Here is a 15,472-nt window from a genome sequence, read left to right as displayed (position 1 = left end):
ATGGGATTCTAGCGACCCTTTTGATGTTTGCTTGGGGTACCCCATTCTAAGGTACCCGACAGTAGCCCTCGAGCCTCGGGGGGGAGTGCGTGCACTCCCCCTGAGGGTTTGTCGAGGCTTATTTTATACCCGCCCCATGGGAATTGGGGTTTGTTTTTTGAGGTTCCGGTGGGTGCGCGTGAGCGCACCCGCCGGGTGTAGCCCCTGAGCCCCTGGAGGAGTGGAGTTACTCCTCCAGGGGCTTATTTCTTCTATGCATCTGAACGAGTAGTTCTTATTGCATTTGCTGAGCCCCAAGCGCAAGTTCGGGTTGCGGGGGTCTCGGCGAGGCTGTAGGAAAAAGCCCTCTAGCCTCCGCACGGAGCGAGAGGTTCGTCAGGGGTCCCTGACTTTGGGTATGATCCTCGTGCTTCCTTTCGCTCAGAAGGAGGGGTGGAATGTGCCAGGCTACCCTCGATGGGCACGAGCGTGGACACTTCCAGTGAGCTGTTAGCGGGTAGTCCGAGTGGAGGCCCGAGCCCCATTCGCTGGGGGACGGCTAGCGGTCCAGAGACGCACTCCAAGAGTACCAGGGGGTTTCTCTAGTGGGTGCCGAGGCCGTTCGCGGGCCTCGATGGCTCGGCGCCTCCCTACGGTGGGATCCCATTCGGATACTTCCCCTCCGGTCTCGGACATGACTTAGGACGCCCCGAGCGACCGTTCGCTCGGGCCTGGGCCATTCGTAGGCTCGCCCCGATGTCGTCCCTGACTCTGTTGCCCTGGGGCGGCTGTCAAAACCTCTTGGAGGCCCAGCCTTCGAACCCCTAGACCGTAACGGGCTCGGTGCCCTTTATCATGTTTGTAGCGAAACCTCTAGCGTGGTTTTGGACCGTTTGTCTTCATCTTGGGTGTCCTGGCCCTTTCATCTGATCTTCACATGTCCTTTTTGTTTGGACGGAGGGTTAGTTTGCCAAGCCCATTCTGGTCTCGGTAAGGTTGCAGGAAGAGCCCCTAGCCTCTACGTGAGAGGGCCATCGAGAATTCCCCTGGCTTTTTATACGCCCCTCACGCGTGAGGGTTTGTTTGCCGAGGCCCCTTTGGGCGTGAGCCCGGGTCGTGGGGTCTCGGCATATTTGAGGAGGAGCCCCCTAGCCTCTGAGAAGGCCGTCGGGGGTTCCCCTAACTTTTTTATGCTACCCTCGCGCTTCCTTTTCGCTCGAAAGGAGGGTGGAATGTGCCTCGTTACCCTCGATGGGCACGAGCGGTGGCACTTCCGGTGAGCTGTTATCGGGTAGTCCGAGTGGAGGCCCGAACCCCGTTCGTTAGGAGATGGCTAGCGGTCCAGAGACACACTCCAAGAGTACCAGAGGATTTCTCTAGTGGGTGCTGAGGCCGTTCGTTGGGCCTCGGTGGCTCGGTGCCTCCCTACGGTGGGATCCCATTCGGATACTTTCCTGTCGGTCTCGGACACAACTTTGGGCGTCCTAAGCATTTCGCTTGCTTGGGCCTCGGCCCCGTATAGGCTCGCCCGCAGTCGCCCCTGACTCTATTATCCTGAGGCGGCTGTCGAAACCCTTTGGGGTCCAGCCTTCGAACCCCTGGATCGTAATAGGCTTAGAGCTTGGTTCCTTCCTACGAAAGGAACAGGCCGCTGGGAATATCTTCCCTATTGGCTCGGCAACGGGTGGCGTGCCTTTTGAGGCAGTTTCATGGGGAGTCAAAACGACGCCTGCTGCCATAGTGGCTGAGCGTGCCATGATGGACGGGATGTAACTGTCCTCGCATTTAATGCAGGAAACGTGGGTACGTGGGCCGACGAAATCGGCTCGTGGTTAACCGCGCCGGACGGGGGAAAACCTCCCCGATTTCATCGCCCATTCGTTTCGCCTCCTCCCTGCATAAATACCCAAGGAGCCTCGCCCCTCCTCGTCTTACCTTGCCTGCATTAGCACCGCCTTCGTCGAGCCATCGCCAGAGCAGTGGGTGCCAGGAAGAAGAGGAGAGAAGAGTGAGTCTGGGGAGAAAGCGAGAAAAAAGCGAGAGCATAGGAGGGAGAGAGAAAAACTCACCGCCGCACCCGATTCCCCCACCGCACCCATGGCCGGCAACATCGTCGTTGTCGAGGTGGACCCCTAGGATCCATCGGATGTCACCGAGGAGATGCTCCAGTCGCTTGTCGATGGTGGACTCCTCCGCCCGGTGATAGACCCTAGTAGGCCAGAGTGGATTGCTCCGTATGGCGAGCCAGAGCCGAGGCCCCGCGACGGCTACGTCGTGAGCTTCATCTCCTTCCATGAGCGTGGCCTCGGTGTCCTGGCGGACCGGTTCATGCGGGCGCTCCCACACTACTACGGCGTGGAGCTCCATAATTTTAATCCCAACTCCATCGCTCAGGCGGCTATCTTTGTTGCCGTCTGCGAGGGGTATTTAGGGATCGCTCCCCATTAGGAGTTGTGGCTTCACCTGTTCTGGGCGGGGCATACTACCAAGCCGACGGGCACGTCGAGTAAGAGGAAGGCGTCGAGGGCCGGAGGCTGCACTCTCCAAGTGCGTTAGGACCACCTGCACCTCTACATCCCGGTCCAACTCGCGTCCTCCAACCGCCGGTGGTACACAAGTTGGTTTTACCTCCGCAACGACGACGGGGGACTTCCCCCCTATACTGGGCGGATTGTGGGGGGTGGGGTTGCCCGGAGAAATGGAAGTGGGGTGTCCCGAAGGTCGACCAGCCCAAGCTGGAGCCGCTCTTGGAAGGGCTAGCGAGGCTGCGGGGTCATGGCCTCACCGTATCTGTGGTCGTGGCCGCCTTCCACCGCCGGAGGGTGCTGCCGCTGATGGCTCGACGGCGGCGGTTGTTCGAGATGAGGCCAGGTGAGCCCATTGAGGGCACCCGGATGTCCTCCTCCGCCCTCTCCGACGAGGAAATTCTCCGTCGGGTGGAGGAGACGGTAGATGCGAAGTTGAGGGGCGGCAACTTGACCCCCTTTCCGATGCGACCATCGCGGGGGTTCCTTTCGCTGGTAAGTCAAGTGCCGCTGTAACCTCTGGGCCTCCTCAATCTCCCCTTATCCCTTGTTTCCTTATGCGCGTTTGTCGTTCCTTCAGGGGATGAGGGACGTGCGCTCCTCTCCACCGCCCGTTCCCGAGGACACGGGGCGGCAGGCGATCAACCGCGCTCACGCCGATGCGTAGAAGAAGCAAAAGGATGCTAAGGCGGCGAAGCGCATGAAGCACATCCTCGCGCGTGAGGAATTGGATAAGCACCGTCGTCAGCAACGGAAGGATGGTCTCCCGTTGGAGGAATCCCCGTCGACATCGTTGTCGACGGAGGCCTCGGACGGGAACGACAAGGGTGAGGGAGGGCGAGGTCCCCTAGACCACCTTCCTAACATCATGGAGGTGGCGCCCGGGGCATCGGCAAGCAGCCCGGCACCCCCAGGAGGGAGAGGAGAAGCGGACCCGGGGTCGGCGGTTGCCCGCTCTGGGGCCGAGGCCAACACGCCCGAGGCACGGGCGTTAGGCAAACGCGCCGTCGGCCTGGTAGGCTCAGCGGCCATGGCGGAGTAGGTGGCGGTGGAGGCGACGCCACCGCCCCCGTAGAGGACCGAAGGGGCGCCGGGGTCCGCTGAGGACCGACCAGCGCCAATGGATACGGATGCGATGCCACTGCCGCCGCCTCCACCGTTGCGGATGAGGTTTGCTGTGGCGAAGCGGGGGCCGCCCCGTTCAAAGTAAGTGTATTTTTAGCAGGGTCATAGTGTCTTCCGTTCGCTTTTTTAGTCTCACGCTGACCCTATAGGTTAATTTTCCTTAGTCGAAAGCGGCCTGCGGACGACCTCCCCTTGGCGCCCCTTAAGGCGCTTAAGGCAAGCCCCGACTCCTCCACCCACTGGGTGGCGGAGGCACAAGCCGCTATCCAACATGGTGCGGCGTTGGCGAGGGTCGACCCAAAGGGACCGGCCGCCCAAGGAGGGGTTGCTGAGGCGGCCCCTACACAGTCGAATGGGGCCGTCGTGCCCTTTGTTGCCGAGGCTCCCGGGGCCTCCGAGGCTGAGGCGATGGAGGCCCCGGCGCCCACGACCGCCGAGACCACAGCGGCCGCGGTCGGCGTCTCTGCGTCTACCGAGGCCACGATGGCAGAGGTCGGAGCCCCCAAGACCGCTGAGGCCGTGATTGTAGAGGCCGGAGCCCCTGAGGCCGCCGAGGCCATGATTGCAGAGGCCGGAGCCCCCGAGGTCACCAAGGCTGTTGTGATGGCGACGAGGCCATCTATGCAGGAGGCGAGGACGCAGGCGGCAGAGGCCTCGATCGTGCCCTTGGTTCAGGGCCCGCCGTTGTTGCGGGAGAGCGCCCGGGAGACGGAGGTCTATCCGATTTCCTCCGATGATACTTCCAGGGCGTGGGGGGTGGTTGACGCCGGGGAGGCCGATGCCATGGAGCAGCTAGCGCCGCTCTTGGATGAGGGAAGCTCGACCCTCGTGCGGGTGCGACTCGAGCCTCACGGGTGGGATCACCCGCGGGTACTGTGGCGGAGCCAGGACGACCCTGAGGGGGAGCCTCTGTTCGCCCTCGAGGACGTGGCTGAGGGCGGGCGCTGGAGCACCTTCGAGCAGTACCGCGAGCTGGCGGAGCGGTCGCTACAGACGACGCTGTCCGTGGTGGCCGACGAACTGCCCGGAGTCGCCCAGGTTCATGTTTTCCTTTCTCGCGTGACGTTGTTCTTTTCTCGGTTTTGTCGCAATCGACGACCTTTGTTCTGCCTCCTCAGGAGCTCGAGACCCGGTCCCTCGAGAAGTCGGTCTTTCTCTGGCAGGAGAGGGGAATCTAGGACCAGCTTCAGCGGTAGAGGGGCCTTCTTGCCGATGCTAACAAGCTTCTATCGGCACGAAGTGCGGAGGTGGAGGACCTCTGCCTTCGCTGTGCCGACGCGAAGGTCGAGGTGGCCATAGCCCAGACGCAGCTCGCCCCCTTGGCAGCATGGGTCAAGGAGCTGGAGGAGGAGCTTACCCGCGCCGTCAGCGATCAGGATGCCTTCAGATCCCAGGCCAAAGAAGCGACGGCCTCAGGCAAGGCCCTCGCTGGGCAGCTGGGGGCAGAGGAGAGTGTGCACCAGCTGACCAAAGGCGCTCTGAATGAGGCCCTTGCTACGGTTGAGGCCTCACAAATCGAGGCTGTGGTTTTGAGGGGGACGGTCAATGGTGAGTTCCAATCCCCTTGTTTTGTTTCCTTCTCCTTATGTTCGCTCCCTAACCTCCTTGTATGGCGTAGAGCTGGGGAGTGAAGCTTCTAGGGCGGCCGAGGCCTCTCGGGTCGAGGCCCAGCGGTTGAAGGAGAAAGCTGAGGCCTGTCAGGCTGAGACCCGATGCTGGGAGCAGAAGGCCAAGGGTGAGTTCCGTGGGCTTCTGTCCCTAACTTAGGTTGTTTTTTCTTTGGCTCAACCTCATTCCATTTTCCACGGTGCAGAGTCAGAGGCGGAGTTCGCTCGGGCCGCCGAGGCTTCCAGCGCGGTGTAGACAGTGCTCGACACCAAGATCGAGGAGCACGAGGCGCTGAAATGTGCTGCCCTTTTCGCTTGCGAGGCCTTGGAGGTCGAGGGGGTTCAGTCAGGCAGCTCCCTTGGGAGTCGCTTGATTGCGCTAAGCAGCCAGATGCGTGAGCGACTCCGAGGGGCGCTGCACATAGGTGTCAAGCGGGCGATGGCCGTCATCTCCTCTCACTACCTTGGCGTCGACCTCCTGGCCATCAGTGATGGCTATGGTCTGCCTGATGATGATGAGGAGGCCAATACGGCGGTCGTGAAGCTGATGGAGGCGGCGGAAGGCCCTGGCACGGCGCTGGCGATGCTCTTCGAAGAGGAGGTGGTTCCTCCCCTACCACCTGCCGGTGCTGAAGGCCTCGAGCCTTAATCTGGGCCCCGGGGGCTATGTAAAGATAAAATAGGGGTTATTTCTATATCATAATGTTTGTGGCCATCGAGGCCTCTATTTCTGAAGTATTTGTGTTTCCTAGTTATTTTTCTTATGTTTCTGAGCCTTTGTCCTCTGTTGCTCCTGATCAGATTTCGTTTGCAAAACACCCCTTTGGGGCCTAAGCCATCCCTTGAGCGAGAGGTAGTGAGGGAGTGCCATAGCCCGGGAGCGTAGGCCGTCTCGTGACTATACTGGCCTCTTGCTTAGGGAACAGACCTTGGTCCGAGGAGTCTTTACAAATGATTCATCAGAGCCTGCTAGAGTTTGGGCGTAGGAATTTTTGCGACAAACAACTGAAGAATGGTGCGTGGGAACTAGGGGGGATTCCCCCATCTAGCCCCCAAGGGAGGCTTGGTTCTGCCGAGGCAGAGCCGAGTCTCCCTTGTCGTGTTAATTGTGCTGCCGAGACCTACGATGGGCTCGGGGGGTTTCTCGAAAAATAAGACCAACTAAAGAACGCTTTTTAATTGTATTTCGAGAAACGACATATACAATGCTTGGAAATTTAGGGATAAAAGCGACGTAGCTGTTCTATGTTCCAAGCGTTGGTGAAGATTTTGCCCTTCTCGTTGGCCAGCTTGTAGGTCCTAGGCTTCAGTACTTGGGTGATGATGTATGGTCCTTCCCATGGCGGGGTCAGCTTGTGGCGACCCTTGTTGCTCTGTGCTAGCCTCAACACCAGGTCGCCTACCTTCAAGTCTCGGCCTCGGACGCATCGGGCCTGATAGCGCCGCAGGCTCTGCTGGTACTTGGCCGAGTGTAGTAGCGTGACATCTTGGGCTTCCTCTAGCTGATCAAGGGCGTCCTCTCGGGTGGTGCGGTTACTTTGTTCGTTATAGGCTTGCAGCCTTGGGGAACCATATTCCAGGTCGATGGGGAGAATGGCCTCGGCCCCATAGACAAGGAAGAAAGGCGTGAATCCCGTGGCTCGGCTTGGAGTATTTCTTAGGCTCCAGATGACCGATGGGAGTTCGGTGAGCCATTTTCTTGCCAAACTTTTTCAACCGGTTGTGAATCCTTGGCTTGAGGCCTTGTAGGATCATGCCGTTGGCACGCTCTACTTGGCTGTTGGTCCTTGGGTGTCCTACGGCCGACTAGGCCACACAGATGTGGTGGTCGTCGCAAAACGTCAGGAACTTTTTGCTGGTGAATTGCGTCCCGTTGTCGGTGATGATGGTGTTGGGGACCCCAAACCTATGGATAATGTTAGTGAAGAACAGCACCGCCTGCTCGGATTTGATTCGATTGATCGGACGAGCCTCGATCCTTTTGGAGAACTTGTCGATTGATACCAGTAGATGGTGTAGCCCCCGGGGGCCTTTTGTAGAGGCCCGACCATGTCGAGCCCCCACACGGCGAATGGCCATGTGATGGGGATGGTTTGCAGGGCCAGAGCCGGGAGATGTGTCTGTCGAGCGTAGTACTGGCATCCTTCATAGGAGCGTACTAGCTTGGTAGCATCGGCGACCGCCGTCAGCTAGTAGAACCCTTAGCGGAAAGCGTTCCCTACGAGCGTCCGAGGCGCCGCATGGTGCCTGTAGGCGCCTACGTGTAAGTCCCAAAGCAGGGCTTGGCCCGCCTCGGCACTGATACAACGTTGGAGGACACCTGAGGGACTTCGCCTGTATAATTCATCATTGTAGAGGGCGTAGGTCTTGGCTCGGCGCGCGAGCCATCGCACTTCGGTTCTGTCGTCAGGAAGCTCCCCCCGATCAAGCCAATCGAGGAACGGGACCCTCCAATCCACACCCTAATCAGTCTGTGGAGGCTCGGCGTTGACTCCCATGACCTCAGGCTCGGTCGAGGGGGTCTCGGCAGCAGAGGGGGTGTCGGGCTTCACCGTGGGTTCCATAGGTGGGCCCTCCTCTATTGTTGAGGTGCAGCCAATGGAAGGTTTGTGGAAGTCTCTGGCGAAGACGTTCGGGGGGACCGGGGCTCGTGCTGAGGCCATCTTTGCCAGCTCGTCGGTGGCCTCATTGTACTTCCGCGCGACGTGATTTAGTTCGAGACCGTCGAACTTGTCTTCTAGGCGTCATACCATCTTGCAGTAAGCCTCCATTTTGGGGTCAAGGCAGTTTGACTCCTTCATCACTTGATCTATGACGAGCCACGAGTCGCCTCGGACGTCGAGGCGCCGTGCCCCAAGCTCGATGGCGACTTGCAAGCCATTGATGAGGGCCTCGTATTTGGCCACGTTGTTGGAGGCGGTGAAGTGGAGTCGCACCATGTAGCGCATGTGTACTCCAAGGGGTGAAATGAAGAGTAGGCTTGCGCCTGCCTCGGTCTTCATCAGGGATCTGTCGAAGTACAGGGTCCAGCACTCCGTCTGAATTTGAGCAGGTGGCAGTTGAGTATCTATCCATTCAGCCACAAAATTGGCCAAAACCTGAGACTTGATCGCTTTTTGAGGCGCAAAGGTCAAGGTTTCCCCCATAAGCTCGATAGCCCACTTGGCTATCCTGCCCGAGGCCTCACGGTTATGAACTATGTCGCCCAGGGGGAAGGATGATACCACAGTCACTGGGTGCGACTCGAAGTAGTGGCGCAGTTTGCGCTGGGCCAGGACCACGGCGTAGACCAACTTCTGGATGTGGGGGTAGCATGCTTTGGTCTTAGAGAGCACCTCACTGATGAAATAAACAGGTCGTTGGGTGGGCAGAGTATGCCCTTCTTCCTGCCTCTCTACCACTACGGCGGCGTTGACCACTTGGGTCGTTGCGGTGACGTAGAGTAAGAGGGCCTCATCCATGGCTAGGGGTATCAGGATGGGAGGATTGGTGAGCAGCCTCTTGAGTCTATCGAGGGCTTCCTCGGCCTCGGGGGTCCAAGAAAAACGCTCGGACTTTCTCAAGAGTCGGTACAGAGGCAAACCTTTTTCGCCGAGGCGCAAGATGAAGCGGCTCAGGGCCGCAAGGCATCCCATGACCCTCTGCACTCCCTTGAGGTCTCTGATTGGTCCCATGCTGGTTATGGCCAAGACCTTCTCTGGGTTGGCTTCAATGCCGCGTTCTGAGACTATGAATCCCAAGAGCATGCCTCGGGGGACCCCGAACACACACTTCTCGGGATTGAGCTTGATGCCCTTTTCTCTAAGGCATTTGAAGGTTATCCTTAAGTCATCAATGAGACCCTCGGCCTTTCTGGTCTTGACCACAATGTCATCTACGTAGGCCTCGATGGTCCACCCAATGTTGTCACCAAAGACCTGGGTCATGCATCGTTGGTACATGGCACCTGCGTTTCTGAGGCCAAAGGGCATCGTCACATAGCAGTACATGCCGAATGGTGTGATGAAAGAAGTCGCGAGCTAGTCGGACTCTTTCATCCTGATCTGATGGTAACCAGAATACGCATCGAGGAAAGACAAGGTCTCACACCCTGCGGTGGAATCAACAATTTGATCGATTCGAGGTAATGGGAAAGGGACCTTTGGACAGGCTTTGTTCAAACCGGTGTAGTCTACGCACATCCTCCATTTCCTATTTTTCTTCTTGACCAACACAGGGTTAGCCAACCACTCTGGGTGGGATACTTCCTTGATGAACCTGGCTGCCAAGAGTTTCTGTATCTTCTCACTGATGGCCCTACGCTTTTCCTCATCGAAGCGGTGCAGGCATTGCCTCGCCGGTCTAGATCTGGCTCGGATGTCCAGGGCGTGCTCGGTGACCTCCCTTGGTATGCCCGGCATGTCTGAGGGACTCCATGCGAATATGTTGGTGTTTGCATGGAGAAAGTCGACGAGCATGGCTTCCTATTTGATGTCGAGGGTGGCACTGATCCTCAGCGCTCGGTCATCGGGGCAGGCGGGGTCGACCGGGATGAGTTTGATGGTTTTAGTGGGCTCGAATGCCCCCGCGCGACGCTTGGAGTTAGGCACCTCGCCATTGAGTTGTTCAAGGTGGGCGATGAGGGTCTCGGCCTCTGCAAGAGCCTCGGCGTACTCGATGCATTCGACATCGCAGTCGTATGCATGTTCGTACGTGGACTCAATCGTGATGACACCGCTAGGGCTTGGCATCTTGAGCTTGAGGTAGGTATAGTTGGGCACTGCCATGAACTTGGCGTAGCACGGCCGCCCCAGAATGGCGTGGTAGGCTCCCCCAAACCCAACTACCTTGAAGGTGAGAACTTCCTTGCGGTAGTTGGAGGGGGTGCCGAAGCAGACAGGAAGGTCGATGCGCCCGAGGGGTCGCGTGCGTTTCCCTAGTACGATGCCGTGGAAGGGTGCGACATCGCCTTGGAGCCTCGACCGGTCGATCTCCAAGAGCTCCAGGGTGTTGGCGTAGAGGATGTTGAGGCCGCTGCCTCCGTCCATCAACACCTTGGAGAGTCGGGTGTTCCCGATGATCGGGTCGACGACCAGTGGGTATTGCCCAGGATTCAGAATATGGTTAGGGTGGTCATCTCAATCGAAGGTGATCGCCTCTCGAGACCAGTCGAGGTACTAGGGAGTGGCCACCTTGACCGAGAAGACCTCTCGGCGTTCCCTCTTGCGCTGCCACGCTGTAAGGCATGTCGAGGGCCCACTGAAGATCATGAAGGCGTTGCGTACCTCGGGGAACCCGTCGTCCTTGCCTTCATCCCGGTCGCCGGTGCCCTTCTGCTTGGCGTCGTCATCGGGGAGCCCAAGCCTGGCGTAGTAGCGCCGCAACATGGTGCAATCCTCGAGAGCGTGCTTGACCAGGCTCTGGTGGTAAGGGCAGGGTTTCTTGAGCATGTCATCAAAGGGCCTAGGGCCTTTGAAGCCTCGGGGATTCTTGCGCTCTGTGGCCGCAACCAGATCAGCCTCTAGGATCTCCCGCTTCCCTAGGCACCCCTTTTTCTTTCTCTTGGGGAGGTGGGAGGCTAGGGCCTTGGGGGCCTCGTCCCTCTGCTTACCCTTGGTGTCGGTGTTGGGGAAGATGGCTCCGATAGCCTCTTCACCCGAGGCGAAGCTGGTGGCGATTTCGAGGAGTGCGGCAGCAGAGCGCGACACATTGCGACCTAACTCTCGAACCAAGTCTCGACAAGTGGTGCCGGAGAGGAAAGCTTGGACGATCTCCAAATCGCCGACGCTGGGCAACTCGGTGCACTGTTTGGAGAAGCGCCGGATGAAGTCTCGGAGAGACTCATCCGGCTTTTGGCGACAGCTCTTAAGATCCTAGGAGTTCCCAGGGCGCACGTATGTGCCCTAGAAGTTCCCGACGAAGATCCTAACCAAGTCGCGCCAGTCATGGATTTGCGAAGGAGGAAGGTGCTCGAGCCAGGCTCATGCCGGGTCCGACAGGAGCAAGGGGAGATTGCAGATGATGAGCCGGTCATCATTCATGCCACCTAGCTGGCAGGCTAGGTGGTAATCGGCAAGCCAGAGTTCTGGGTTGGTCTCGCCGCTATACTTCGCGAGATTGGTCGGCTACCGGAACCGGGCAGGGAAAGGAGCAGCGCGGATGGCCCTACTGAAGACCCGAGGGCCTGGCGGTTCAGGGGAAGGACTGCGGTCCTCCCCACTATTGTAGTGATCGCCTCGGTGTGGGTGGTAGCCCCGAGTGGGCCCCTCGTTGTTGTGGCGTCGTCGCCTGCTGACCTCCTCATGGTCTCCCTGCACCTCGCGTCGGTTACCGAGGCGGTCCAGAAGTACGGGGACCCTGTGGGCTATTGGTGCTCGGTTAGGCTCGGGACAAGCCAGGGCTTCCCTGTCCTACCGAGGCGGTGCCGTGGGAAGGTTCGAGGCGCCCCCGTGCCGTCGGGAGGTGGAACTCTCGGCCTGCTGAACCGCAGCGGTCTCTAGGAGATCGCAGAGCTCGCCGTGGACCCACCGCCCCTCCATAGTATAAGGCTCAGGCATTGCGTGGACCAGCATTGCCACAGCCGCGATGTTCTGGCTAGCGCGATTGAAGACTGGGGGTTGCTCACTCCCTTTGTCGTCATGGATGCGGTGATGCACATCGCGGGCCCTCCGTCGGGCTCCCCCACCTTCGCCGCAGCCTCGCTGTTCTTGTTCGAGCGAGTCTCGAAGCTGCTGCAGAAGGAGTTGGTCTTGTCCGACCTTGGCCTGGAGCTCACGGAGCTGCTCTAGGTCTGGGTGCTGAGGTCGTGCAAGAGTGACGTTCTCATTTCGTGCGGCTAGCAGGACATTGCGTGGGGGCGTGGCGACGCCCGCCCCTGGACGAAGTAGGGAACGGCTACCTACCCCCTCATCCTCTTCGCCGGCCCTCGGCATCCCGAGCCCAACATGAAAACACTCGCGAGTAGGGTCATAAGTGCCTTTGTCGTCGGAGTCGGAGTAGCCGAGGCAGTAGTCGCTTGTGGCCAAGAACTGGCGCAAAGCCTCAGGGTCGTGGAGCTCGAAGAAGTCCACTCCGGGCCATGCCTCGTCCTCATCCGAGGAGTCGTCGTGGGTGCTTAGGTCAAGAGCGAAGCGCTGGCGACGTTCCGAGGGATCCTCATGAGCGGTAGTGTAAGCATAGGCGTAAGAGGCGGTGGCATTCCTCAACCCAAAGGGGTATGGGGATGGTACCATTGCCAGATTCTGCTCCGCCGGGGTCGGTTCTTCTGGGAGTGGTGGAGCGAAGCTTGATGACTGGGCATCGCCACGTGTCACCGGCGATTTTCCTTTGTCCAAGCTCAGGCCAAACAGGTCCCCAGCCAGGGACCCTATGCCAACAGCTGGTCGTAGGATATCGGCAGGGAGTGGCGTGCTGCCCCGGGTTCACGTAGCGTCGGGGTGGCCTTGCTCGCGTCGTGCCTGGCGAGCACGGCGAGAGCGGCCGTCCGGGCACTGCCTACGCATGGGCTACCGGTGTGTAACTTCATCGTCGGACGGTGGGGCTCGAGGTGTGAGGAGTACCATGTCATACTTATGCCCTAGAGACATGAACTCTAGGCTCCCGAACCAAACTATGGTGCCGAGATGTAATGGTCGTACGGGGTTTGCCATCCGGAACCTGCTGGGATGATGAAACTGACACGCAGCGGCCCCTACCTAGCGCGCCAACTATCGGCATTTCAGACCGGGGGGTCCTCAACCGACTAGTGAATTTGTTCTGTGTGCTCTCGATTCTGGATGGTGATGCAAAGAGACACAAGATTTATACTGGTTCGGACAATCGGTGCCCTACGTCCAGTCTGAGAGATCGAACTTGTATTCCTTGCACCGAAGTGCTCATAGTAGGGGGTTACAAGCTAAGGGAGAGAAGGAACTAGTCCCAGGTCTCAGCAGGGTGTCGTGTGGGCCGCCTGAGACGTTGCTCTCAAGCGGCTGGAATGTGTGCGTGTGTGTTGCCTAGTGTCCCCCCCCTAAGTGGCCCAAGTCCTCTCCTTTTATAGTTGAAGGGAGGACAAGGACAGTACATGTATTACTATGCGGCGTTGTGCCAATAGGGGTGGCACATCCGAGCCCTGTGGCCTGTTCCTGTGGCGGCGTGGTCGTAGGAGTGGTCCGTCCTTGGAGTACTGGGGCGGCGTGGTTGTCCCATCAGATCCTGTGCGTCGTGGGAGCCCCGGGAATGCCTCGGAGCGGTCGTGGCGGCGAACGTGCAAGCCACTGTGGACAGACTGTGCGCGAGGCCGAGACTTGGTCAGTGCCAAGGCTTGCACTGCGGTGGGGGGGTCTCGGCAGGCATGAACCCCTATCATACCCTGTCCCTGGTGTATAGTGCCGAGGCCCTGGTGTATAGTGCCGAGGCCTTGTGCGGGCAGCTGATCGTGGGTACAACATTAGGACACAGTGGCCGGTAATCCCCGTCATACCCTGTCCCATCTGGTATGGCGCTGATCGTGGACACAGTGTTAGGACACAGTGGCCAATAATCCCCGTCGTGCCCTGCCCCAGCCGGTATGGCGCTGATGCGACCTCGGGTCGCGTCGGCCATTCTGTGGCATTGAGCCACTGTCCGGCTGAGATTGCAGGAGTGGTTGAAAGTATTAATGAGACGTGACGCGCTGTTGGGGGGGTCGACCGAGGCGGGGGGCGACGGGCTGTGGACGAGCCGGCCTCGAGCGGTACGGAGAATGAGGCCTCACGCGAGACGGAGATCAGGCTCCTTGCCGAGACCTCGCGCGATACAGAGAATGCACCTCCTGCCGAGGCCTTCTGTGGAGAGCCTCGGGCGAGGCGGAGACGGCGTTCCCTCCCGAGGCCTTCTCCGGAGAGCCTCGGGCGAAGCAGAGTTTGCGTCAGGATGTCGAGACCTCCTGCTCGAGGCTTGAGGCGAGGAGGAGGAGGACCCAGTGGGCTTGGTCGTGGCGGGTGAGGGGCCCACGACTTGCCTTCTAGTTTTTATTTATTAGATGGGATTCTAGCGACCCTTTTGATGTTTGCTTGGGGTACCCCGTTCTAAGGTACCCGACAGGTAGAGTGTATGAGGATCTTTACCAACATTTGGGTACGTAGGAAGGAGAGAAATATATTTATAGGATGGCTAGGGTTCATGAGAGAAAGACAAGGGACTTCAACCAAGTTAAGTGCATTAAAGATGAAAGGGAGCATCTCTTGGTGAAGGAGGATGAGATCCGACATCGATGGCAAGAGTATTTTGACAAATTATTCAATTGTGAGAATACAGACATAACCTTTCAGTTGGATGACTCTTTTGATGACACCAATAGGCATTTTGTGCGGAGAATCCAAGAATCTGAGGTCAGAGAGGCGTTGAAATGGATGAAAGGAAGTAAGGCGATGAGACCGGATGATATCCCAATCGAGGTGTGGAGATGCCTCGGGGACATAGCTGTAGTATGGTTATCCAAGTTGTTCAACCATATTTTTCGATCGAATAAGATGCCTGATGAGTGGAGAAGTATATTGGTACCGATCTACAAAAATAAAGGGGATATTCAAAGTTATACTAATTATCGGGGAATTAAGTTGATAAGCCATACTATGAAGCTATGGGAGAGAGTTATCGAGCATTGCTTGAGAGCAATAACGCGGGTCTCTATGAACCAATTTGGTTTCATGCCCGGTAGGTCAACCATGGAAGCAATTTTCTTAATAAGACAAGTTATGGAGCGGTATAGGGAGAAGAAGAAGGACCTACACATGGTTTTTATTGACTTGAAGAAGGCTTATGACAAAATACCAAGGAATGTTATGTAGTGGGCTTTGGACAAACATAAAGTCCCAACGAAGTACATCGGGCTCATTAAGGACATGTACGACAATGTTGTGACTAGTGTTCGAACAAGTGATGGAACACGGATGACTTCCCGATTAGGATATGACTGCATCAAGGATCAGCTTTGAGTCCTTATCTGTTTGCCTTAGTGATGGATGAGGTCACAAGGGACATACAAGGGGACATCCCTTGGTGTATGCTTTTCGCAGACGATATAGTGCTAGTTGATGAAAGTCAGACAGGAGTGAATCAGAAACTGGAGTTATGGCGAAAGACTTTGGAGTCCAAAGGTTTTAGACTCAGTAGAACTAAAACTGAATATATGAGATGTGACTTCGGCACTACTACTCGGGAGAAGGAAGATATTAGTTTAGAAGGTCAAGTAGTGCCTAGGAAGGATACCTTTCGATATTTAGAATCAATGCTACA

General features: G+C 57.8%; 1 protein-coding gene across 1 annotated transcript; it reads left to right on the top strand.

Annotated features, from left to right (window-relative positions):
• Window positions 1–3,624: 3,624 nt before the first annotated feature.
• On the top strand, window positions 3,625–4,807 carry LOC136537522 (uncharacterized). The gene is made up of 3 exons (XM_066529465.1): window positions 3,625–3,710; window positions 3,794–4,499; window positions 4,748–4,807. The coding sequence occupies exons 1-3, from the start codon at window positions 3,625–3,627 to the stop codon at window positions 4,805–4,807; spliced, it is 852 nt and encodes a 283-aa protein (XP_066385562.1).
• Window positions 4,808–15,472: the final 10,665 nt, after the last annotated feature.

The sequence above is a fragment of the Miscanthus floridulus genome, chromosome 2 (assembly GCF_019320115.1).
Source record: "Miscanthus floridulus cultivar M001 chromosome 2, ASM1932011v1, whole genome shotgun sequence".
NCBI classification, from domain to species: Eukaryota; Viridiplantae; Streptophyta; class Magnoliopsida; order Poales; family Poaceae; genus Miscanthus; species Miscanthus floridulus.
The sequence above is the reverse complement of the archived record's forward strand: the minus strand, read 5'-3'. Positions and strand labels throughout refer to the sequence as shown.

What these genes read in the sequence shown, in the direction of transcription:
- LOC136537522 (XM_066529465.1), top strand. Translation starts at nt 3,625, where the DNA reads ATGGATACGGATGCGATGCCACTGCCGCCGCCTCCACCGTTGCGGATG. An exon ending in CGGGGGCCGCCCCGTTCAAA is followed by an intron (nt 3,711 to 3,793) that starts GTAAGTGTATTT and finishes AATTTTCCTTAG; the next exon opens with TCGAAAGCGGCCTGCGGACG. An exon ending in ACGGGTGGGATCACCCGCGG is followed by an intron (nt 4,500 to 4,747) that starts GTACTGTGGCGG and finishes CTGCCTCCTCAG; the next exon opens with GAGCTCGAGACCCGGTCCCT.